The sequence below is a fragment of the Aplidium turbinatum genome, chromosome 14, assembly GCF_918807975.1.
Source record: "Aplidium turbinatum chromosome 14, kaAplTurb1.1, whole genome shotgun sequence".
NCBI classification, from domain to species: Eukaryota; Metazoa; Chordata; class Ascidiacea; order Aplousobranchia; family Polyclinidae; genus Aplidium; species Aplidium turbinatum.
Genome location: NC_137485.1, coordinates 20428939 through 20454476, shown reverse-complemented (window position 1 = coordinate 20454476; position 25538 = coordinate 20428939). Strand labels below are relative to the sequence as shown.

At 38.9% G+C, this 25538-nt stretch overlaps 1 protein-coding gene across 1 annotated transcript; it reads right to left on the bottom strand.

Annotated features, from left to right (window-relative positions):
* Positions 1–6671: 6671 nt before the first annotated feature.
* On the bottom strand, positions 6672–18882 carry LOC145783204 (small COPII coat GTPase SAR1B-like). Its single transcript, XM_082595006.1, has 5 exons — positions 18656–18882; positions 13309–13374; positions 10700–10803; positions 8524–8649; positions 6672–7759 (listed from the first exon to the last, which is right to left on the bottom strand). Exons 1-5 carry the CDS (start codon positions 18816–18818, stop codon positions 7643–7645), a joined length of 576 nt encoding a protein of 191 aa, XP_082451132.1. The 5' UTR covers positions 18819–18882; the 3' UTR covers positions 6672–7642.
* Positions 18883–25538: the final 6656 nt, after the last annotated feature.

The window sequence follows — 25538 nt, the reverse complement described above, 5'->3', positions numbered from 1 at the left end:
CTGCGTTCAGGACCCGGCCACGCCCTGGTCTGTTGTTAGCTGGTGTCGTCGAGGCATCTGTACCACCCTTGCCTTTCATTTAAATTTGTAGTGTATTGTAGATATGTACCGCGCAAATCTGTTATTAACCTGCGTATTTCTATGTGTCATCCGCAGGACTCCAATATGCGTAACTCAACAACATGTCTTAGTAACGTATGCTCTACAGCAATCTCAGTCATCGGCCTCGTTATAAGTAGCTAGTTAGTTAGGCCTACTGTGTAATGCATTTGATTTGTTTGCTATTGTGTGTTTCATGCAAATGATGTAAATGCTAACCGTGTAAGTATTCGCAAGCGATCTCAGTAATTTGCGTCATTATAAGTAGCTAGTTAGGTACTGTGTAGTGCGTCTGAGTTGTTTGCTACTATGTGTGTCTCATGAAGCTAACGTAGATATTAATCGTTAATCGTGTAAGTATTCGCCAGGCCATTGTGGCCAGGGTGTCCAAGTGCCTTGCACTGCTATCAAAAGATAATCACCGTTTTTGTGTAGTTTTAATGTACATACTTTCTGTGTATTGCATGTCGGGAATCGACCCTTCTACTTCAACCTTTATTTAATTATGTGCCATAATTAGGGGCCGCAATGTTCCGGCGGGTCGATTGCCCTCTTGATTAGAATTGAAATTGTGATGAATTTTGTAACTTGGTTGGTTGAATTAAGCAACGTTGAATTTGCGTTCTTTCACTGTTATACGTTACGTGGCCCGCCTTCTGACCAAGACGTTTAATTTCTGATTGTCGCATTTGCCGCGTGCCGGGAGCCGTGGTTTCTGGAGAGTATTTGCCATTTTGTGTTGAGTTTCATTTCATTATCGAAAAAAGCAAGCTAGAGAAATGAATGTGTACCACGGATTTAAGTTGTCGTGTTAAAGCCATTGTAAGTTTATACAAAATCAGGTTTTTATCCCAACTCGCGCTCAATAAATCAAAAAACAACAAGAAACAATTGCAAGTATGATTCAGGCAGACCGAGGAGGGATTGTAGGTAGGCAGTGAGCACCTACTCATGTAACCAATGGCCAATTAACAAAAACCATTCCATGGGTTCCACACTTCTCCTACACGAGTGATATGAGGAATCTGTTGCATAACTTTGTTGTAGCCTACTTTGATTTATCTTGTTGTACCAACTTCATATACAATTAAGGCTGTGGGGCCTTTGTTGGCCTACATGTCAGAGACATTGCTTCGAAATGTTAAACATTGCTGATAGTAGGAACAGTACATTACGGGACGCGCAACTCCATTGTTCCTCCAACATTAGAAAGGTCAAATTGGCAATTGATGACTTTCAACTAAAAACCTTAATATATTTTAAAACTAACTTCACTTTTCTTATATAACCCATAAAAACTACATTATTTTGTAAATCAGAAAAACGTAACTCTTCTAGTGCTGCGGGTAGGCTAAGTCAACAGCGGATGTACTTTCTCATCCCTGTAATCTACAACCACCAGTTGATAGCAAAACACTTCTTCGTGGTGACTTGAGCGTGACTATAGGAGTCTATAGGCTGTTGAGCAAACAGATCTACCTTTTCAAACCTTTGTTTGTAAACGAATGTTGTGTCTCATTGATGAACCCACTTACTCCTTGCAACTACTTTGATCGCTTGTGGGAATCTTTATCCTCGGACTGGGAAAGCTTCTTGCAGAGCTTAATCCTGACAGTTTCGCATACTTGTAGAGGCTTTGAATCACTGACGCAGGCCCAGTCACCGAGATTGACAGAGTGAAGTTTCCGATTGTTGTGGCCTTCTGTGAATCATTCCATTCACTTTCCATTCACTGGTAGCCGCTTAATGAAGAGCTGTCTTTACAATGCGTTATTCAAGCGCACACCCAGAGAGTCGAACCAGCGCCGCTTGAGGTAAAGTTTTTTTCGTTTGCATAGTCAGGCACCTAACCAACTGAGTTATCTGGGAGGACTGACTAGGCCATGAGAAGCTAGCTAGCCTATCTCGACTCAATCCGAGTTTCCCACTACGACAGGAAGAGAGTTCCTTTTTATCAAAGTGACAAATCGACACACTTTTGCAACAGGTTTGCAGTATTTTTCTGTTTGTAGGCCTTCTTCTAGCTTACTTTGCTAAACTTTTTTTTTTGCGAGAACAATTAGCCTACCGGTACGTTTCCTTCTAATTCACATTTACAGCGTCTAAGTGTTTCATAGGAATTGGTTTGCAAAGAGTTGTCATTAATTTGAACTGCACATGTTTAACTTCTTAACGCCATATGTGACGAATTCGTCCCGTGGAGATGCCTAATTTCGTCGCTATGCGCGAGCAAACTTGCTAAACGACGCTTATGAATTCGTCTGTGCTTTGTGCGTCGTATGATGCTTAATTCTGCCATCTGGCGGCCAATGTGTGCTAGTCAGAAATTTTGAAAGATGACTGTTTTTTGATTTTCGCCTGTTGGAAATGAACTGTTTTTCGAGTGAGAGTTTTACTTTAAATGATTGCTCACTCTTTTCAAAAAAAAATGTAAAGGCTATCAAATATTATCACCTTACCCATAGGTTACATGTCATAACTTAGGCTAGTTCCTTGCGCAAGAAAAGCATTTTCGTTGGTGGACCAATGCGTCACACTCGTCGTTGGCATATCGCCTGTGTTACCTGCTAGTTACCTGCTAGCTTTTTGACATTAGCCTACTAAGTGCAAATCTTGAGAGTCGAACAAGCGTCACTCGATCTTACCGTTTCTTTGTTTACAAAATTGCATTTTTTTCAAAACCTAAACGCAAGCTACCTTTCCAATAGGTCGTCCCGAAGTAAGATAAACAATTCCACGGCTGACGACTTCGTAACAGTTCGTCCGCCACTCCTCAAACACAAATAATTTGACTGTGACTACTAAAAATCAACTTCTACATAAAAATAGACATAGAAAATTGTAGCCTACTGTAACTGCGACTATTTTAATGTAGCCTAGGCGTTAAGAGGTTAACGAGTTATGGGCTTGTTACGATATATGGCTTTGCTGATGTGGAGCTCATCAGCTACGTACACCACGAGTTGATTAGCCCACTTGAAAAGTAAATCTTGTGTCAAAAAAGTTAAACAGGAGGCACACTTAGCCTACTGTTTTCCATTGAAGAATTCCGTTTCGCTTAATGAAGCTTGTGTCCAGGGCCGGATTTAGCTTAAGTGCTGCCCTAGGCAGATGAGAAAAGTGCTGCCCCAAAAAAAATTTTTCGATGGTGATTTTCGATTTTTCGATACAACACAGGCACTTGTTCTCATTTGTCCTCAATGCCGCCATTTTTATAAAACTTCGTGAAACTACAATAAACTTCTTTCGTATAGACTACTAGTCTTACTTTTTGGCTTGTTTACATACTTTAAAAGCATCAAGGCAAGTACATAAAATAGCCTGCAACTTTTCCATCAATTTAACATTAACTAAAAAGATTTCTTCTAGGTTCATTCGAATTTACTAACAGTGAATCAAACCGAACAAAGATTAATAAAAATTGCACAGACAAAGCCTACCCAGGAAGCAAAATCCGTCATTTTTAATCCGTCAATCTCGTCTGTCGACGTTGAATCAACGTAAAAATGACAGATTTTGTTGTCTGGGTAGTCCTCCATACTAAGCGAGACAGATAACTAAAAGAAGCACTAAGCAGCACATATTGTTGAAAACCAATCAAGCGTGAAGTACTCTAGGGGAACGTTCAAATATTACGTAACGCTTTTTTTCCGAATTTTTGAGCCCCCCTCCCCCATGTAACGCCAACGTAACGCTTTTTTCAATCCCCCCTCCCCCATGTAACGCTTTTTCACTACGAATTCAGCACAAAAAACTACCATTCCGTACTCGAAAGCGTTACGTAACGTTTTGCTTGAACCCCCTCCCCCCCAATGTGACGCTAACGTAACGCTTTGCATAAACCCCCCCCTCGAAGGCGTTACGTAATATTTGAACGTTCCCTAGGGGCAATGACTTGCCATACATGACTTGCCGCACTGTTTATAAATGTGTGTGATAATATATTTATTAATTGCTATATATCTGAATATATCTGTTGTGAATTATTATATTCACGTACAGTATTATCAATGTAATATATTCGTAGGTTTTGCCGCCCCCAATAATTTGCCGCCCTAGGCAACTGCCTACTGGTAAATCCGGCCCTGCTTGTGTCAAACAACTCTTCTCGGCAAATAGCCTAGGGATGGTAAAAACGAATTTTTTTACACATAAATTAAAACAAAATGAATCAAGACAACTTAGTTTTGCGCTCAAACGAATCGTAGTAGGGTAGGTATATTTTGGAATAGCCTTTACTTTGTGCTTAATTTTCGTAGGCCTAATTGTTGATTATATTTCATGTGCAAGACAAAGATTTTGATTTTACGTAGGCTAGGCCACATCTCAAATTTCACTTTAATTAACAAAACAAAGTTTTTATATAGCCTCGGCTACATATCACAAAAAAAAACGCATCACCTACCAGGTGTCGTCGCGCACGTGTTACTTATTCTTGATTAAAAGTATTTTTTGTGTAATCATAACTATACCTCAGCCGGTGGCGAGCCCCCCTGGCATGGACTTGCCCCGGCCGACTGGTGTCAAGCTCAATAGAATTCGAACAGGAGTCACCCGCTTCTATTTCAATATGTACAAGTGGGGCCTGGCTCCCTCATCGGCCTGCGAGTGCGGAGGAACAAACTGCTGACCAAAGGCACCAAATGGAATGCATGGCATAGCAGAACTGGATGAAACTACAGTTATCTGGCTTTCCATCACCCGCCCTGCAACCGGAACAATCCTGTCTCACACGAAAGAAGGTAACTCAAAGGCAATACATCAATTCTTGATCACAGCGTGTTTGTTGTGCAAATCGTAGTATTCGGTAAGGGAACGTTCAAATATTACGTAACGCCTTCGAGGGGGAGGGGGGTTTATGCAAAGCGTTACGTTAGCGTCACATCGGGGGGAGGGGGTTCAAGCAAAACGTTACGTAACGCTTTCGAGTACGGAATGGTAGTTTTTTGTGCTGAATTCGTAGTGAAAAAGCTTTACATGGGGGAGGGGGGAATTAAAAAAAGCGTTACGTTGGCGTTACATGGGGGAGGGTCAAAAATTCGGAAAAAAAGCGTTACGTAATATTTGAATGTTCCCTAACGGGCGGTCGAGCAAGGCTTTTTAAGACAGAAGAATGTCGGCTGCACAGGCGAGTGGTGAAAACTCTGAGACGATAACCCTCAAGAATAAGCAGTTGTGTCTTTAGCAGAACACTTAATAGCATACCTGAGCGAAGATTGGCTTCTTTGCTTTCCCACCCACTTAATCTAAATCTCCAATCACCGGGTGTAAGCCGGTATGCGACACAAAAAACGCAAAATGGTTTGGTCCGCCAAAATTGAAAGAACACCAGCTACTGGTGGGGTTAGTAATGCTTTCTAAACTGCACATGTTTAACCTCAAATTATTAAATCACAAACACAGGAGTTTGTTACTTTCTTAGTTTATTCCCTCAACATAAACCAACACACACGTGGTGCTGCGTGGCACTTCTTAATTTACGAAGTCAAACAAATAGTTAGTAAAATTCAACGCTTTGGTTCGGTATCATATGTTGTTTGCAAATAGATTATTATCGTTTAAACATGCGAGGCCAAACCGAACCGCTGCAATGAAAGGAATTAGGCTAGTAGCCTAAACAAGACAAACTTAACCGAATCTGTCGTTTTACACCATGAAAACAACTAGCGACGATGAAAAATAGTTAAAATGAGGGATTTCTCAATTTGAGTGTTGTACAACTTTACACAGTATTTTTACATTGACTCGAATTGAGTTAGAAATAGGAGACGTAGGAGGTATATGACCACAAGCCGACACCGTCCATACCTCAAATGAGCACGAAATTAAATTCGGACTCATGCGAGAGTCAAAATGAGCTATTGCGAAAGCGGTAGAATGGAAATTTGTTTACACATGACAGGTAGCCATGGTTTAATCAGATGAACTGACAGGCCAAAAGCAAAAATTTTGTGGAAAGACAGCGTCATTTAGTGGCGGGTAATTTCTCAGAAACGCTTCATGAATTTGTCATCAAACAGTAAAATTACAGTATTCAACATACAAACCTTCCCGGTGATACATCGAAAGCATGTACCGATGGAAACAAGGATTTATTTGTTGAGCGTACAACAAAGTTTTTCAAAGAGGAATTATTGCTGGTGACACGTCTGAACATTGCTCACGATGTCACAACCACACGAAAACAATTCACCTTTTACTTACCAACACTCCTTGACAAACTCACCACATACATTTGTATTCAGTAAAATGATTTAAATTACCAGAGTAATCGGTTTATCCGGATACCGTTTGATAAGTCAACAATTGTCCGCTGTGTTGAACTTCTTTCTACTTTTAAACCCATGGACGTCCAGCTAGAGTGGCACATGGAATTATCAAATAAACTTGAGTGGCTTTAGAACTGCCAATCATGGCAGGAATCGCTTCTGACGTTATACAAACTACTAGAATACAAATTTTTAAACGTATGATTTGTAAAGCATTTTGTGCGAAGATGATCTTTCTATAATTCGACGTCGATGATGATTTTCCAATAAAGCAAGCAGCAGACTTCACCATCATGGCGATGATGATCCTTTCTCACCATATTTATTCGGTGATTGTTTGGAAAGCAGAACGCAATAAAACCTTTTCAATGCAGACGAGACTGAACAAAACTTGCAGATATTAAACCAAGCAAATAATTCATTTACCCAACAACACTAAGCCCAAGTGAAGATATTGTGTTCATCATCATTCTGCAATCAGTGCATAGCAAAATTTAAAAAGTAGCAAACCATCCGAGTGAACAGGATGTGGTTTAGCTGAAATGGGCGAATTGACCAAAAGCGATTTTGAATTGCGTGCATCAATGAAGATTAAGTTTATATCAAGACTGAAATAGTTGAACCTGAACAACCGCATGAAAAGAAAAGCTCGTACTGTTGCAAATGATAAGTTTACTATGTGACATCATCAATTCAAACAGTTTCAGTTGTGACGTCAGAAAAAAATACACTGAAGTTGGTGAAAGAATACAAAGGTCAAAGACCACAACCCGTGAAGCAAAAGCTACCGTTTTGCATCGAATCAACGTCGAAACGCATTCAATCAATGCACCATAACAGCAGACTCCTTTTTATAAATTCATCGTCTCCAAACGTCGCTTTCATGCAAACAGCATAGATTCTCGTCTCTTCGGCCAGTTTTAACACAGAATGCTTATGCTGCTTTTGTGACAAACGACATTTATCATCACTAAAGGGGAAGAAACAAGAACAAGTGAAAGTTCTTAGTCAACAACCCGATCGTATAAATATTATTTCAAACTTTATTAAATGTTTTAATACTTGTGATAGAGCGCTACAGTACAGCAGGAAGAGATCATGTATTGTCATTATTACAAAGCGAAAACGGCGTTACCAAATTAAAGCAAAAATATGCGCAATAAGAAATTTAAAGCAGTTTAGAGTAATTTTACTTAATTGAAATTATGTGTCCCAATAATGTGGATCTATCTGTAGCCACTGCATCTTTGGAGATGATGCCGACTTGTTCTCGCTTATATGTACTGACTCAACCAACGGAAACCTTCGCCATAACCTTGCTTTTTGAGCACAGAACACATGAAGAGCTCGATCGGGCGCGCCCCACCCAAGCTGTTCAGCGGGACTTGGCCCTGGAATAATCATAGCACAATTTAATAAAAATAATTTACAAATACCAAAAAGTATATCATCTTATAATTACGGAGGAACTGAATTATCGTTTGACTTAGGTAAATCCCGGAACATGGTTTCAAATCGCTCCAGGAGCAAACAGTTTTCTCCAAAATGCGACATAAACACTGGTTCTAGCGGATAGCCTCTGATGTATTGTCATAATGTCATATTACCTTGGTATGCGGTGATCTACATTTTCACTGATGCCATACAAAGCCTACCGAAGCAGCATATCGTTGATATGTATGAAACAATGCTGTCGCAACTTTGCTTACTGCCGGTTGTGAGATGTGTTTTGTGGAGCATGCTTTGAAACATTTCCATCAATGTTTCCGTCTACAGTTGGCTAAATTTTCTAAGTGGGTTTTATGTTTGACATCTTGTGTTAAGTATTATGCGCTATGACGTTTATGTAAATGTCATCAACGCTGGCAATGATAGTAGAACAACTCAGGTGATCATCACGCCAAGTCTGCCAGTTAAAAAGCTTAATGCTCTTCCCAGTTACAAAAAACTGAATACAGTGTTGTTCGGATTCCACCAATTTATTACCAAATGTTTAAGATCAGAAAAACTACCAGCAGATCAGTTTGCTACTAGCAGAGTGGGGTAGTACAAAAGTAACAAATTCCGAGCAATAACCCAAACCTACCCTATATTGGATGCTGAATCAAAGATAAGCTACAGCAAAAACGAGTGAGCGAGTTAAAAATAGTGATACCTTTCCAGTCGATCGCATTTTAAAGATGCTCCGCAATTCGTCTTCGCTTACAGCGCTAGGGCTGTCTATTTTATTTCCTAAAATAAGGACCGGGGCATTCGACACCTGCTCGTCCATCAGAAGGCTCTGAAAATGTAAAGAAATTGTTTTGATTTCATTAATCCATGAACACTCAACGTTGACAGCTTTCTGATTACGATTGAGAAAGATGTAACAGTTTATAAGTTACTGCACATTTTGCTGATCAATTTTGAATAGTCTCGATTGCTTACGTTATATTTACGACCCAATACGGGTTTTCGTTTTATTTTCGTTATGTTAAATTTCAAACGAAAAAGTTTATCATTTGAAGTTTTGAGGTGCGGTGCTTTAGTTAAAATGTTGCAGAAAAATAGTTTAATGAAAAACCCAATTTAATTGTGTACCAACCATTCAGACATAAATTGCCAACGCAAGTGATAGGTTATGTAATTATATACTTTTTTTGCCACAAACACGCACTAAGTGATATAATTTTGGCTAAATTACACATTTTCAATTGAATTTGTAAACTTTCTTAAAAAAGCGCATACTACAGAATATTCAAAGTATCTACAGGGTGATTGAAAAGTAACTCCCTATTTTAAAATAAATACAATTTATTCAAATGCTATATCATGTTTCTCAATTTTTGTGTATATATTACTTAATGTATGGCAATTTAATTTATGCTCTTGTTTTCCTTTCAGATTTGTTTAAATATTATTCAATTTCAATCTTTTCAAATTTATTTTATTTCAAAACCCTACAAAAATGGCTGGACGTCTTACTCTACAGGAACGTTGGCTTGGCTTGAATGTTGGCTTGGTTTAGAGATTGGCCCAACCTCTTTAAAAATATTCTATGGAGTGATGAAGCTGTATTCCACATAGGTGGATTTGTGAACCGTCATAACTGCCACTACTGGGCGGAAGAAGACCCTCGTGTTACCTGTGAAAAAATGCAAAATCGACCCAAAGTAACGGTATGGTGTGGAATGACTTTTGATAGGATTGTGGGTCCTTTCATTCTTCGCGACACCATGAATGCCGAAAGGTACCTCGCTATGTTGAAAGATGAAATTTGGCCAATTATCAGTGCTTGGGAAAATATTGAAGATTTGATTTTCATGCAAGATGGAGCTCCTCCACACTTTGCTATTGTTGTTCGTGAATGGCTAAATGCTCAATTTCCTGGAAGATGGATGGGTCGTCGCGGTTCACACGAATGGCCGGCCAGAAGTCCTGACTTAACACCCTGCGACTTTTTTCTCTGGGGTTGGCTGAAAGAGGAAGTCTACTCAACCAAACCAAGAAATTTGGAAGAACTTGAAGGGCGAATACGAGAAGTTATGATTTCCATCCCGCAAGAGTTTCTTGCGAAATCAGTTGATGCGATTCCTGGTCGACTTGAGAAGCTGGTGGCAAATAAAGGCGCCCATATCGAATTTTAAATAAAAGCCCATGCATTATACTTCCTTCTCATATTCATTAATTGTAGAAATTATATTTTAAAAATAAATTATAGTTTTTTTAAAATAGGGAGTTACTTTTCAATCACCCTAGATATCCCTAATTGTTAAAAAAAATCATTGCATAAAAAAGCAAAGAGACCTTTGTTTTATAAGTAAATTTTGACTTAATTTCACTGAACAAAACGTTGTTGAAAGAGTCTTGAACAAGCGAGCAACTGACAAACAGTTTGCCCTGCGTTTGAAGACGTGATAAAGCCTTTATCTTTTTACTTTATTGACCTTAGCGGGCCCTTCTGGTAGCATTCAAGTTTGCTACGACTTCTCTTCATTAAGTAATGAATATCATCTAACGACAGCTTGCAATACAATACGAGACACTATAGTCAGATATCAATCTAGTTTGGTCCCTTTTCAAACACGCCGCACGCTGGCAGGAGTTTATCATTTATTATTTTTACCCAACACAGTCGGCACACACGTCTGTTAATGTTTTCATTGCACATGCACAAGTCATTCTCTTTTCTGTTTTGGATTTCATGCTCAATCTACGGCTGATGTAATGTTCTATGGTCAAGCACAGCAGTCATCAACAAGACATGTTTCCAAAGTTAAGGATTTACAATCTAAAACTTGAAACAGCCCTACGAACAGCTGGGTAGTAGATGCTTATTGCTTAATGCTTACATCTAATTCTTCTTTTGATTCCAAAAACCTTGTTCTGTCGGCCGCATCGATTAAGAATACAATGCCATTGACTGCCGGGAAGTAGTCCTTCCACACTCTCCGAGCTGGAAAATAATAAGAACATCAGCGAAACATCATCTACGTCTCGATGATACGGTGCCCAAAAACAGTCAACATTGAATTTTCCAACGAATTGCTTCTAGCTATGTGTCTGAAATATCTCAATTTTCTGAGGTTAATGTTGTTAATCAGACTCCATTTATCGTCTATTTGTTGGGAAACATATTCATTTGCTTTTCTTTCCATCCAGCTGATGCGTAATAACTACTACAATTTTTGAAAAAATGTTTGAACCAGGGCTTTCTTTGGCAACGATGCCAGTATATTGTTGTTGTACCTCTACCAATATTCATAACAAAGCTTAACCAATGATACACAAATTGGACTTTGGACTCAATAAAATATTCACATTGTGGCATATGTTACAAAGCATACATCCTTTCTCTACAAGACAGCAATACATCGTGTCAGCAGCTTGTATGTCACAGAACAATCACACTAGCTGATTTATAGCACTATACTGATGACAGATATTAGATCGCAGTTTTGGACGCTCATGGCATATGCCGATTGAGCACTTTACTGGAGGCACCTTGCTATGCATTGCGCAAAGCTCACTGCTTGCAGTTTGAGCAATTTGGCAAGGTTGGCGGTAGTACCATTTTTTGGAGCTTGGGTTCCACAAATGGGAAAACGTCACACGGAGGTATTATCTTCGTGGCCATACCCAGTGTACCTACTGCACTGAGAAGGCCGGAAGGCCGAAACGGTGTACATTGGTGAAAGCCTTTTTCGGAGAGTTCCCTATTCGGCAATTTTTTGATTTTTTTTTTTGAAAATTATCGGGTACCGTAGCCTAATTATCATTGCCGCTTTTTACATCGTTTTAACGTCGCTAAACGTTGAAATCGTGCAGAAAAAAATAGAAATAAAATGTTTGAACAATTAAATGAAAATTCGTCATGTCAGTTCAGTTGAGTTGTTTTTATTTGTGACCATCATATCAAAAACAATACACGTCAACATAGCAAAGGTAGAAGCGACAAAACGCGAACGTTAAAACGTGCTTGAATTCGTCAGTTCAGCTCAGTTGTTTTTATTTGTGACCATCATATCAAAAACAATACACGTCAACATAGCAAAGGTCGAGAAAAAGGTAGAAGCGACAAAACGCGAACGTTAAACTGTGCTTGTGACCGAAGTAAGTTATTGAGTTGAAAGAAATTTGGCACGGTTGCGACACCTTCAGAAAAATTTAAAATATAAAGGGAAAATAAAAAAAAGATGTTACAGTACTTACAAATCAAAAAAAATCATGTTTATGTCTATAAGTTAGTACTTTTGAATACTTAAAAGGATTACCGGTAGTTTGGATCAACAAATGTGTGGCCTACAGCTTGGATTGAAAGGAAATTATCGGGTACCGTAGCCTAGTTATCCCGACCAGCAAAAATTTGTTCCAAGAACCCAGTTAACCTAACAGTTTCTTTTTACATTGCAGTAACAGATAACCAAATGTGTGGCCTATCATTTTAAAGTCGCTAAACGTTGAAATTGTGTAGAAAAGGGAACTTTTGCTGACTAAGATATGTTGAAACTAAGAAACATTCACAGAAGCCTTTCGATTTGTTCCAAGAACCCAGGTAGCCTAACAGTTCATTTTTACGTTGTAGTGACAGAATGAAAAGGCTAGGCTAACCAAACGTGTGGCCTACAGCTTGGATTGCAAGGAAATTATCGGGTACCGTAGCCTAGTTATCCCGACCAGCAAAAATTTGTTCCAAGAACCCAGTTAGCCTAACAGTTCATTTTTACGTTGTAGTGACAGAATGAAAAGGCTAACCAAACGTGTGGCCTACAGCTTGGATTGCAAGGAAATTATCGGGTACCGTAGGTCCGTAGCCTAGTTATCCCTACCAGCACAAATTTGTTCCAAGAACCCAGTTAGCCTAACAGTTCATTTTCACATTGTAGTAACAGATAACCAAATGTGTGGCCTATCGTTTTAACGTCGCTAAACGTTGAAATACCGAGGTGTTGCGACCGTGCCAAATTTCTTTTAACTTATAATAAATAACTTACTTCAGTCACAAGCACATTTTAACGTTCGCGTTTTGTCGCTTCTACCTTTTGCTCCTGACATGACAAGCACGTTTTAACGTTCGCGTTTTGTCGCTTCTACCTTTGCTGACGTGTATTGCGCGTTTTTATTTCTATTTTTTTCTGCACGATTTCAACGTTTAGCGATGTAAAAACGGCAATGATAATTAGGCTACGGTACGTTACCCAACAATTAAAAAAAAAATTAAAAAAATCGCCGAATAGGGAACTCTCCGAAAAAGGCTCTCACCGAATAGGGAACTCACCAAAACGGGCCATTCCGAACCAACTGAGCTATCGGGGCATTCAAACACAGCAAAGTAGCCAACGTTCCAAAATTCTCCTACTGGTACTTATAAGAAATATATAACAAAGCCTTTAAAACTTACATTTAACAAGAAACAATTTCTATACTGCAAAACGACTTTTACAATACACTATAATAATACCTTGTTCGTGTCCACCAAGATCATATGTTCTAAAAGAGATGTTGCCCATTACCAGAGTTTCTGAAGCTAAAAAAAATAATACTATATGAGCATTTGATTGTTCAGTAGCCTAACACATAAAGTAGTTATACAATATACAGGGTCATCAATAATAATTAACGTTACAAAAGATGCAATTCAAAAACTGGCCAAGCAAGCGAACGTGGCTTATGTAGGCCTCGAAATTCGTTTTTGTTAACGGCGGACAAACGTGTCCGGTCTGAGCAGCTATCTCGGCGGACACACCAGCTTTAGCGTCGATCGTTATGCTTCATCACTGTATCTTGATAATTCTTCGCCATTTGAGAACTATAGCTAAGGTTTAGAAGGCTTTTTAAAATTTCAACGAAGTCACTACGAAAGGGTTTAATCAGACCAACGACGTGCGCTTGTAGAGTCAAAACGCCCTGTAGCTGCTTAATACGCCGCATAACTGATTAACTTCCACCGAACGATGTCGTGTGTCTTCTTGCGTCACAATGCTCTGGTCTGGACACGAGACGGAAAACTTCTAACACTACTACAGTATTTTCTGCTGTGCAAAGTTTCACTAGGGTTTTTTCTTTAGGTTTATTTTTGCCGGTTATGTGAGCGAAAGTGAATTTTCCCTGGGCCTTTTCTTTCTTTCTTACTTACTGTAATACCAAAACTTAATAAATTTTGCTGTACTAGCCTACTCGTATATAGTCTAATTTTGTAACCAACCTTGCCTTATCAATATTACTGTACTCGGAGATCAAAGCCAGACATTGTGACGTAAGACTTGAAATAAGTTGCTCGTGATTAGTGTAGAAGTACCGGTACTCCCATCGATTCTTAGCAAAGAATTCACCTTGTTACGCTGATTCAATGTCATCAATCGTTGAAGCAACGTAAAAATCGAAAGTTTTCATGCTTGAATGGAAGCTAAGGGATACAGTAGGAATGCGCGGGAGACTATATTCTCGCTACAATTGTTCGTGCTATGTAATGACGATTTGTATCGCTAGTTCCTGTGTTATTTCTCGGCGGACAAATATGACCGATCTAGATGGCACTACCGCGGACATCCCATGCTGTGACGGCGGACATGTCCACCGTGAATTTCGAGGCCTGCTATGGAACCATGTTCACAGTTCTCAAGAAGGATTTGAAGATGAGCCCATTCAAACACATGAAGAAACAGTTGCTAAATGCCAATACCATTAAGAAACGTCCTTCTAGAGTCAGAATTCTGCTTTTAAAAAAAAAGGTCTTCATCCTTTGAAAGTGGTGTTTACAGCTTTCCAGTCCATATCTTTTCTTCCAATTTTTCATAAACCTCAAAACTTATTTAATAACAATTAATTATTTTACAACAATTTTGCAATTGACCCATATCGGTGACAAGTAGGTTGGTTGATCTTCTAGTCACTTTTAAGCAGTATGAAATACTTGTGACTTTTCAAAGTGCATACAAAATATTCAAATTGGATCAACCTTCAGGGCCTGTCTAGCAAGAATGCTAAACTCAGAAAAGTTGGCGTTGCTACAGGCAATTAACTTATTGTTGCTTAATAGTTAAACTACTAAGTGTTTAGCTAAGGGTTCACGTCTTTTAGGTGCAGACAGTTAGGCGCCGGTCAAATAGGCGCAACACTGTGGCGTCAGGATACTTAGGTGCGGAGCACTGTGGTGCCCAGTCACTTAGGTGCATTGCTTTTTAGGTAGGTTATTTTATTAATTTGCAGTGTTTAATTGCGCATTTATTGTTTAATAAAAATCCTCATCCTTACACCTCGTGTATCTTTTCAAACAAAAAAGCTTGCTAAGTGGTTCTTTGCTGTACTTGCATAGTCAGGTACTGCACACCATAATTTTCACACCTATATAGTTATCATATAGCAACCAACAACTTCAGAGATTGTCGTTACTTTACATTACTCGAACATGACACCAGGCACTCAAGTGAATATTATTACAAAACAAAAGTTTGCTCATAGATGCAATCTGGCCATTAACACAATATGCCAAAACTAAAAAAGTATTGTACCGACATTGATAAATCCTTTCTTTGTAAATTTGTATAACATGTACACTTTGTACAGTGTATATTGTACAGCTAAGAAACCTACTCATTCGCAGTGAAAACTTAGTAGTAGCAATCAGTCATTCCCCAAACCAACTAGGAAGTAACTGCACTAAAACAAATTTGACTGCCAGTCTAAACTAGGTAAACAGTTGCGTGGTGAAGATTGCATGCAATTTTGTTTAGCAAACGTAGTTGCATCGCTTTTTGGTAAACAAAAATTCAACAAAAGAAAATCAAACAAAAACTAACATTTATAATTAAGGCATGAGCTATTTTCAATTTCAATCAACGTTGCCTAAAATGGGTTTCTGAGATGTATATATTAAACTGATGGAACTTCACTCACAGACGGATGCAACCTATTTCATCCCCTGAACACTTCGTCCCCGCAATTGGGGGACAAAGTGTTTAGGGAATGATATAAGTTGAATCCTTATTTAGAGTTAGGGTTAGAAATAGAAACATTTCTAACCCTAGTCCTCAATAAGGATGCAACCTATTTCGTCCCCAGAAAAGATCAAGAGAAATTTTGAAATGTTTGTGGCAACTTCGATCAGGGACTTCGGCTATGTTATATTTTTTCTTGATCTGTTCAGGGGACAAAATCGGGGGATGAAGTGTTCAGGGAATGAAATAGGTTGCACCCTCACAGACTCTACCAACAAGCCACATGTGATGACAAAAAGACAAATATTGATGTTGTTTAGCAGCCATTTTTTCTATTGAAGAACCAGCAAAGAAAAAAAAAGGCTTCAAGTGATAGGCAATAGCGTCAGAGGTTATGACTACCATTTATAGCAAAGCTACTATAGCAACAGAAATAATATCTTGTAAAAATATATCACCACACAAAACCATTACACAATACACATTTATCAGAATAATTTCAGATACACTACGTATCATCAATTATTATCAATCATATCACTTTATTTTTCATCACTAACGCGCCCGCCGGACAAAAAAGATACTACTAGCTAATAGTCGATATACCAGCGTCCAGCGTGTCAATGAACAGGAAAGGTGGAAAAACCTTAAAAGGTTTAAAACAGCCTGAATAGCAGAGATGTTTGGATCTACCTTTTCCAAGATTCTGATCCAATCCTAATCCGACAAGTACAAGTCCTGATACTACCAACTATGAATATTTCTGCTTCCTGGCAGCCCTAATACACAGTACTCAAACCTTTGAAAAAACAAGTGACTAACTTCTCAATAACATGTCAATGTAATTTAAAATCCATACAAATGTCATTTTGAACCAGGGGTTTGGAGCCGGAGCCGTACATTTTCAACGGAGCTGGAGCTCTATGTGAAATTCAAATGGAGCTGGAGCCAATTGTTTGAAAAATAGCTCCGACTCCGATGTATTTCATATGATGCTACTACTATTGGCTGAATTCACATAATTTAACAGCAACCCTTCACAAAATTAAGAAATTATTTGCGTAATCAGACATCGAATTAACGAACATGTTTTGAAACGCAGTTCCGCATGACATTTTGATGATTAAGTATCTTAAATTTCATAAAGTTGTGCTATTTTTTAGCAACAGTTGACTGCAGGCAATTTTAAGCTCTAGAAACTAAATTGATATGTCATCATTATTTTAATGAAAGCACTTTTCGGAGCCTGGAGCTGGAGCAATGGTATCAATAAGCTCAGGAGCTGGAGCTAATTTATGATAAAAGAGAGCTCCAGAGCTGAAGCAACTTAACATTTACGCCTGCTCCAAGGGTCTGCTACTATTCGGTGAGTCCGATTCGGTGAGTCCGATTCGGTGAGTCCGATTCGGTGAGAGCCTTTTTCGGTGAGAGCCCTATTCGGTGAGTTTTTTTTTTTAATTATTGCGCGCCGTAGCCTAATTATCATTGCCGTTATAGGGTTAGGGGATAGGGGTTAGGGGTTGGGGATAGGGGGTTTTTGGGGTTGGGGGTTTTTGGGGTTGGGGGTTTTTGTGTTTTTTTTTGAATTTTTGTTTGAAAATTACCGGGTACCGTAGCCTAATTAAACCCCCCAACCCCCCCAAGTCCCCAAAACCCCCAACCCCCCCAAACCCCAAAAACCCAAATCCCCCCAACCCCCCAAAAAACCCCAACCCCAAAAAACCCCAACCCCAAAAACCCCCAACTACCTAACCCCCAACCCCCTAACCCCCAACCCCAAAAACCCCCAACCACCTAACCCCCAACCCCAAAACCCAATCCCAAAAACCCCCCAAACCCCAAAAAACCCCAACCCCAAAAACCCTCAACCCCAAAAACCCCAACCCCCTAACCCCAAAAACCCACCCCAACCCCAAAAACCCCCAACCCCCTAACCTCTATCCCCTAATCCCTATCCCCTAACCCATAACGGCAATGATAATTAGGCTACGGCGCGCAACAATTATAAAAAAACTCACCGAATAGGGCTCTCACCGAAAAAGGCTCTCACCGAATCGGACTCACCGAATCGGGCCATTCCGCTGCTCCAAAGCCCTTGAACTCAGGTGTACAGTTGCACACTACAGTTGGTGCACACTGAAACTATAGCTCACTTCATGTCCTGCATAGATTATAATACATGTAAAGAATATAATAGACTACATGTAAAGAAATAAGTCCTTGAATAATTGTATGCACTGTTTTCAACCTTTAATCTGCTGTAAAAAAATTGAATCCTGTTTTGATCCTGCTTTTCTTTGAAAATCAAGATCCTGTCCTGATCCTGCCAATTTTCAATAATCTTGCAAGATTAGGATCCAAATGCTGTGAAAATCTCTGCTGAATAGTACTAGTTCATGTAGTACAGGTATCTGTCTCAGTTAACAGGGCCATAAAACATAAAAAACAATCAGCAACATATAAAAATAAAACAATAACAAAGAGAAGCACATTATGTAGGATTAAATAACAGTCTAATAGATAGTGTTGTGGATTGAATTTGCCAGTTCCAATATTGATAAAATGTCAACATATAGCACACAGTATTTAAGTGACTGCATCAGAACACACGGATGTACAGTTTAACAAATGAAAGCTGGGAAATGCTTTATTTTAATAGACTGTTACATTATCATCAACATAAACAACTCTTATCACTGGTGATAGTCTACTTTTAGTTTATGTTTTCTATGTAGGCTACAGTATACCAATAGTAATTTCAGTTGGTCTACTCATACTGAAACAAAACTTTTAACTAATACATGCATTTATGTTTGGTACGATGAACACTTCCAGTAAATAGTACAATTTTCAAAAGACTAAAATACGTACTTGGGTGCATTGTGGGTTCATGAACACTCATTTTATTATCCTTGAGCATATGAAGAAGTGTTGTTTTTCCAGCATTGTCCAATCCAAGAAACATTAGTTTTCCACTCTTATTATACAATCCCAGATAACTTAAGGCAGATTTAAACCAATCCCACAAAAACATTATTTTTCTTATAATAAAAATATTTCAAAAAAATGAGTTAAGACTCCCAAGAGCCCTGTAAGTTTAAATCTGTAAGCACAAACAACTGATGATAATCCAATGAAAAATAATAGTCAGAAAACTAAGTAGAGGCAAGTAGGGGTGTTCAATTTCGATTCGATTTTGATTAACGTGATATTCGAAATTCGTTTTCGTATCGGACATATTCGAAATTATAGCCGCCCTTTCGGCTGAACGCGGTTGAAAGTAACGCAAAATCTGTCTTGTCGCATTTTGCAAGCGAAAAAAGACTTCGACGCATGCGCATCGTCGATCACGTGACTATCACACGTTCTCGTGGGTCCAACGGTCAGTCCTGCACCAACGGCCAGTCCGTGCGTCGAGGAAAGCCGTGCGCAACGTCATTGTCTTCCACGCGCGTGCAGCCAACGGGAGGTGTCAGTTCTTCTGATTCCGATAGCCCCGATGTTGAGCCAACACAGGCGATGAGCAAAGACGCCAGACCACTCTGACGGAACTCTTCTCCATGGGCAGGGTCCAGACGGAAGACTCCAACAACAGTGATGATGATGAAATCAGCTCAATCTCAAACGAGATTTCCTATTTTATGAAGCAGAAGCTTGCTTCTGGGCAAGCTGATCTGCTTTCCTGGTGGAAAGCAAACAAAGGCGAGCTACCGCTGCCAGTGGCGTAGCTAGGGAGAGGGGCGGACCGCCCGGGCGGCACATCTAGGGGAGGCACTTTCAGACTACGATTTTTGATTTTGATTATAATCTGATAAAAAACGCATTTCATTTTCACACAGGGCCGATTTAGCTAATGTGGGGCTCGGGGCACTTTTAGATCGAGGGGCCCCCGTGCAAAAATTGCAAAAAAAAAAACCTCGACGTCTACAGTAGCATTAATCCAGCACTGCACAGCATTTTGCAGAAACTACAAAGGCTGAAAGAAAAATAAAAACACAAAATCACATTTTTTCCGCGTAGGGGGGTCCGGGGCACTTGCACCCTCTGCCCCCCCCCTAAATCCGGGCCTGTTTTTACATGCTTTTTCTTGAAGGGGCGGCAAAATCTGAATCCGCCTCGGGAAGTACATCCCCTAGCTACGCCACTGACCGCTGCTAAAAAAGCTAGCCGAGAAGGTGTGTGTGATTCCCGCTAGAGCTGGGCGATATTACGATACTTCGATACGATACGATATTTTTTCGGCAGCGATATTTATTCACAAAGCTCCGATTTTATCGTTTATAAATGTACTGAAATTATAGCAACATTTTCGCATGCGCAGTGACACAGACATCGCATGCGTAGACAACCCAGTGTGTGTGCATTGTTTACGCATTGCGAGCAGTCTGACATCGCATGCGCAGACAATCCTCAAGCGTGTGTGCATTGTTTACGCATTACAAGCAATCTTTGTGATTACGCAATCCTGCTTATTGATTCCCACGTGTTGGGTTGTTGCGAAGGATGAAGTCCGGTAAACACGATAGGAAACTTGCAAGCTGACTGAATTTACGTAGCATAGCGTAGCGGCCGTAGCCTACGGTAGCTACAGCTAGGTAGATACTTTATTTTGTTTTGCTACTCACAGCTGCATCTCTATTTTGCATCAAAAACTATCAACAATGATAGCTGCATCTGTACATGGTGGCGAGCTAATGCACTGACTTTTCCTACACTTGCAAAAGTTGCAAGAAAACTTCTGTGCATTCAAGCCACCAGTGTTAGTTAGTAGTGAAAGAGTGTTTTCACTTAGTGGCTCAATTGTTTCCAAGAAGAGATCGTGCCTAAAACCCTGCAATGTCAACATGCTGACATTTTTGTCCAAAAATCTTTAGTTTGCGACGGTTAAATCGCAGCATTGTTTGCAATAAATGTTGTTCATTTCAGTACCAGTGCTCAGTATGTTTTTCATGCAGTTATAGAAAGCCGTGCTTTGTGATTCGCCATAAAATATCGAAACTTAGATAATATCGTTTTATTTTTGGTAATATCGTATCGAAATTATTTTACCAATATCGCCCAGCTCTAATTCCCGCGACCTCGGTGCCAGCGGAGTGATCGTTTTCAAAAGCTGGCCTGACCGTCACGAAGCTGAAATCCCGAATGACGGGTGACCACGTCGATCAGCTTGTGTTCTTAAACACCAACATGGGCCTGGAGCTGTAGACGTTATTTTGTGTTCTTTTTTCGCAAGTTTTCATGACATTTTTTCGTGTTTTCTAGCGAATTTTCATGGCATTTTTTTCAATAAAATCACATTTTGCAGTGTGGTGAATAGTTGTGATATTCGAAATCAAAATTCGAAAATCGAAAATAAATTGAATTTCGAATATTTATATATATTTATATAAATAATCGAAATTGAACACCCCTAGAGGCAAGTATAAAGTCTGCCTGGCTGCAACCTTTTTAGAAAGCTTCCTTTTTTATAAACTAGCCTATTGCTTAAATAAAGCGATTTGGGTCACAGAGTTGCCAGATTGAAATTTGTAAAAACAACGTCCAACTCAACAAGAAATAGGCCAACTTCAGGCCAAATAGTTAGAAAAAAAAGCCAAACTCAAACAAGATAAAATAAGCATTGTAATAGTACATATTTGTGAGGCAAATAACCCAGTTTGAAAACAGTAATTATCACATATCATCAAAGATTTGCAAACATGCACAAGAAAAGATTCAGTAACATCATCAGCAAACAGTTTTGGTAAAATTATACAAAAGTTATTAGATCATTTGCAAAACGAAGAAACCTACATTATAAGCCACTCACACCCAGCATCTGCAATTTATCTGGGGTTCTTTTGTGTGCTTCTCGGATTTTTCATGACTCAAAAAATTACTCGCTTTTGGTGCTATAGTAATGTGACAAGGCCTGCAATAAGCATTTTCCGGTCTACCTGCAGCTTTCTTCATCCAAAAATATGTTTTATCCCAATTGGAATTATACCTATGGCCAGGGGTGCCGGAACCAGGAACTTGAAGATAGAGGGCAGGGAAGCAATAGTGCCCTTTTGAGGTCATGTAAACTACTGCACATTTTGCAATATAACACCTTCTGCTATTTGCTTTTAGCCTATAATCATAATTTTTTATTTTTGCCTCAAAATGATATTCACGGCCCAAAATTCTGTATCACAGTCAGCGACATTATTATAACATAGCATGATGCCCTTCCGTGCCATTGTTCTTTGTATACTGACACTTTTAACATTACTCGATAATGAGCTGATAGGCCTAGATGAACATTATCGCTTTATTTTAAAACTTAAAAAAAATTGGCCTTTCAGCAACAACAGTGACCTTTTTTCATAATCCTGGCCTCCCAGTCAAAAATTGTTTCGGCGCCCCTGCCTACGGCCACTGTCATAACTGGTCTTCCACTTTTTAGGCGACATCTCATATAAAAGTTTAGCTGAAGTACAGATCTACCAAAAGTATAAGACAAAAGTGCTAATATATTTTAAACTGCAACAATATAGTTTTATTTTTGTTATTATTTATATCAAATAGAACCTGTTACGGTCCTATTTACTATCATTAGCACACCTATTGCCTGAGTATTTTTTCTTGCAGTTTTCATAGAAAATCTAAACAAAATGATTGTGGCAATCAGGAAATTTAAAAAAGGCCAAAAGGCCAAACAAAAATTTGTCGACCAAACCACTTCAAAAAAGACCAAATTTGACAAAGTTGGCCGTAAAAAGGCCAATCTGGCAAGTCTGTTGGGTCATATTGAATAGCCAAAGGAATGTGACCAAATGTTTATTGTTTAGCCTATAACACATCAATCAATCATTTTATTTTTCGTCATTAACGCGTCCGGGACGAAAAAGATACTAACTACAAAAATCGATATAAACCTACCAGCACGTTAACGAACGGGAAAAGGTGGCAAAACCTTGAAAGGTTTAAAACGTGCCTGAATGAAAAATTATGTAGTAGGCTATATATCAGTAGTTAGCACGGCCACAAAACCCAAAAGAAAACAAATAGCAAAAAATAAAACAAAAACAGAAACATTATCCTGGTTACTCTTTGGAAAAGCCTACTCATATCGCAGATTATGTGTTGAAAATAAACTGTTACCTTATTTTTCTTTTCATGCATTAGGCCTGGTGTTTCGACTCAATTCAACCACAAAAGTTAAAACCTGATTTCTATGCCAACATTTGAGACCCTGGACTGGACAGCACCAGGGCACAAAATCGTTGTCTTTTGCTATGACGTCACAGATCTGAAAGCTGATTCAGCACGAATTGTGAGCAAGGCTATTGCGAAACTATTGAAACTGTGTGGAACTGCTTTGATTTCCGTCAGTTAAAATGACGGGAACACCAGAAAAGAAAAAACAATAAAAGTATAAATTTTTTAATGATTTTCTTGTTTCTCATTGTGTTGAGGTTTGATGTCACGCTCTTTGATTTAACAAACGTCACACAAAGGACCGCTACAAACCATACTGCGCCACCGTGTGACCATAAGCTTACCAAGTGACAAAAATAAGTAAAACTGGTAAAACCAAAAACCTAGGGAATGTGGACGCTGTCGGTCTGTCAGCAGGCTTGCCAGATTGGCTTTTTTACGGCCAAATTTCACAAATTTGGCCTTTTTTGAAGTCGTTTGGCCACAAAATTTGGGTTTGGCTTTTTGGCTTTATTTTGGCTTTTTTTTCATATTGGTTTGGCCGCAAATTGTTTGTTTGGCTTTTTTTACATTTACTGTATTTTGTAAGATTGAAACAACAATGGCAACACTTGTCCTTTATTCTTTCACTGTGGATTGTGGAATTGCTGTTTGTTAACGCATGTGCACTATTCAGAGACTGCAGGGCCAGGGCAGACTGACAGCGTGTGCAAGGATGAAGTCTTGCTCTTTTGGCGATGCTTGTTAATTTTTATAAAGTGACTATTTTGACAGGCTATTATTTAAAGTACCGTATTAATTATTATCTGTTCAAAAGTATTGTAGCTGTTGATAATGTCAAAACGAAAGTGGAAGGCAATGTATGATAGCAGCAGGAAATATCTACCTGAATGGGAAAAGGTGTTTTCTTGGCTTAAAAAAGATGAACGCACAGGTGATGCTTTTTGCAAGTTATGCCAAGCAACCATTGTCCCAAAGAAAAGTAATTTTAATAACCATGAAATGACAACGAAGCATAAACGTAAACTTCCAGTGCAAGGTCAAAATTCTTTATTATTTGATACGCTTGCAGCTAAAATGTAGTAAATGTAAGAAAAATGTAGTACAAGCTGACATGAACGGATGCAACCTAGTTCGTACCTTGAACCATTCGTACAGTCAGTTCAAAATAAGACAAGATCGAGAAAAAAAAACCCTGAAAAGATCGAGAAAAAAAAAAAAAAAGCCAAAAAAAATTAAAAATTGCTGATTGCAGTTTAATAGCACAAAGCCAAAGTCGCTGATTGGAGTTTCCCTAAACAATTTGAAACAAACTCGAGGGTTAGAATTAGCAGAAACTGCAGTTAGCGGAAACTGCAAAACTGCGGAAAAATGTTTGCGGAAACTGCAATCAGCGAGAGTTAGAGATTACTCTATGGTTAGAGTAAGGGTAAGCGGAAACTGCAGAAAAATGTTTAATGAATTACAAACTGTTAGAACGCAGCGTGAGTACCGGTATATATTACCTATCAAACTTGGTTTTTACAAGTGACTTGTTTGGCTAGTTTTTGGCCTTTTTTAGTTTAATGTTTGGCTTTTTTTTACAGTTTTATTGGCCTTTTTTGGCTTTTTTTTATGAAGGTTTGGCTTTTTTTTCAATTTAAAATCTGGCAACCCTGTCTGTCAGCAATGACAGCGATTGTAATGAAAGTGGCCTATTTATTGTGATTGACCAATGATCTTTGAAAGAGGTAAGCGTACGGTAACTGAATGGGTACGATTGCAGTCGCACCAAAGACTTTTTGAAAGGGATACTGAATCTTGATTTTGCTTGGCAAAAAAATGAATTTAAGGTGATCACAATACTTCCCTGTGCTGACACTGTTTTTGTATCGTACATTGCTGCAAGCACTTTATGGTGTATGGTTCGTATACTGGGTTTTCGCAAATGGATTTTATATTTTTGTTTGTCCGGCAGTGTTGAAAGGTTAAGAACCGCTGGTCTACATCATAGTTTTTCAACAAGTGGGCCATGGCCCAGTGGTGGGCTATGGTACTATTTCCAGTGGACCCCAGAGCTTAGCAAAATGAAAGCAATATGAAACCTGATTGGAACACTTTAACACACATTAAAATCATCATAACGTAACTTTTTGACAATTTTAGCTAGATTTTTTGAAAATCTTACCGAATCTTTTCCCAAGAATGGTACGGTAGATCAAAAAAGTTGCTAAAATTGTCTTCTCCGGGTTTATCTTTCGGTTTTGTATCCAAAAAAGCTGTTAATATTTTATCAAAAAAGTATGACGGGTATCCATTTGTCTAGCTAAAATTGTCAAAAAGAAATTTGATTGTGATATTTACCCTGTATATAGAACGTTCAAAGTAGGCAGATATTTCCAGCTGAAGTCGCCTACGCCCTTTGCTCTATGTTCTAATGTCGTTTATAAATTCAGTTGTTTGCGTGATGCAAGCCTGACATACATCGGTATGTCAACAAGACATTTATCGACTAGAGCTGGGGAACACCTCAATTTGAATTTTGTACAGAAAAGCGCAATTAAAGATCACATTTTCTCATGTACAGAATGTC

Excerpts from the sequence above, each read along its gene's own strand:
- LOC145783204 (XM_082595006.1), bottom strand. The coding sequence starts at position 18,818 with ATGTTTTTGTGGGATTGGTTTAAATCTGCCTTAAGTTATCTGGGATTG. Across the intron at positions 13,375-18,655 it reads TGAACCCACAATGCACCCAA|CTTCAGAAACTCTGGTAATG; the intron begins GTACGTATTTTA and ends TATTTTTTTTAG. Across the intron at positions 7,760-8,523 it reads AAATGCGATCGACTGGAAAG|GGCCAAGTCCCGCTGAACAG; the intron begins GTATCACTATTT and ends TGATTATTCCAG.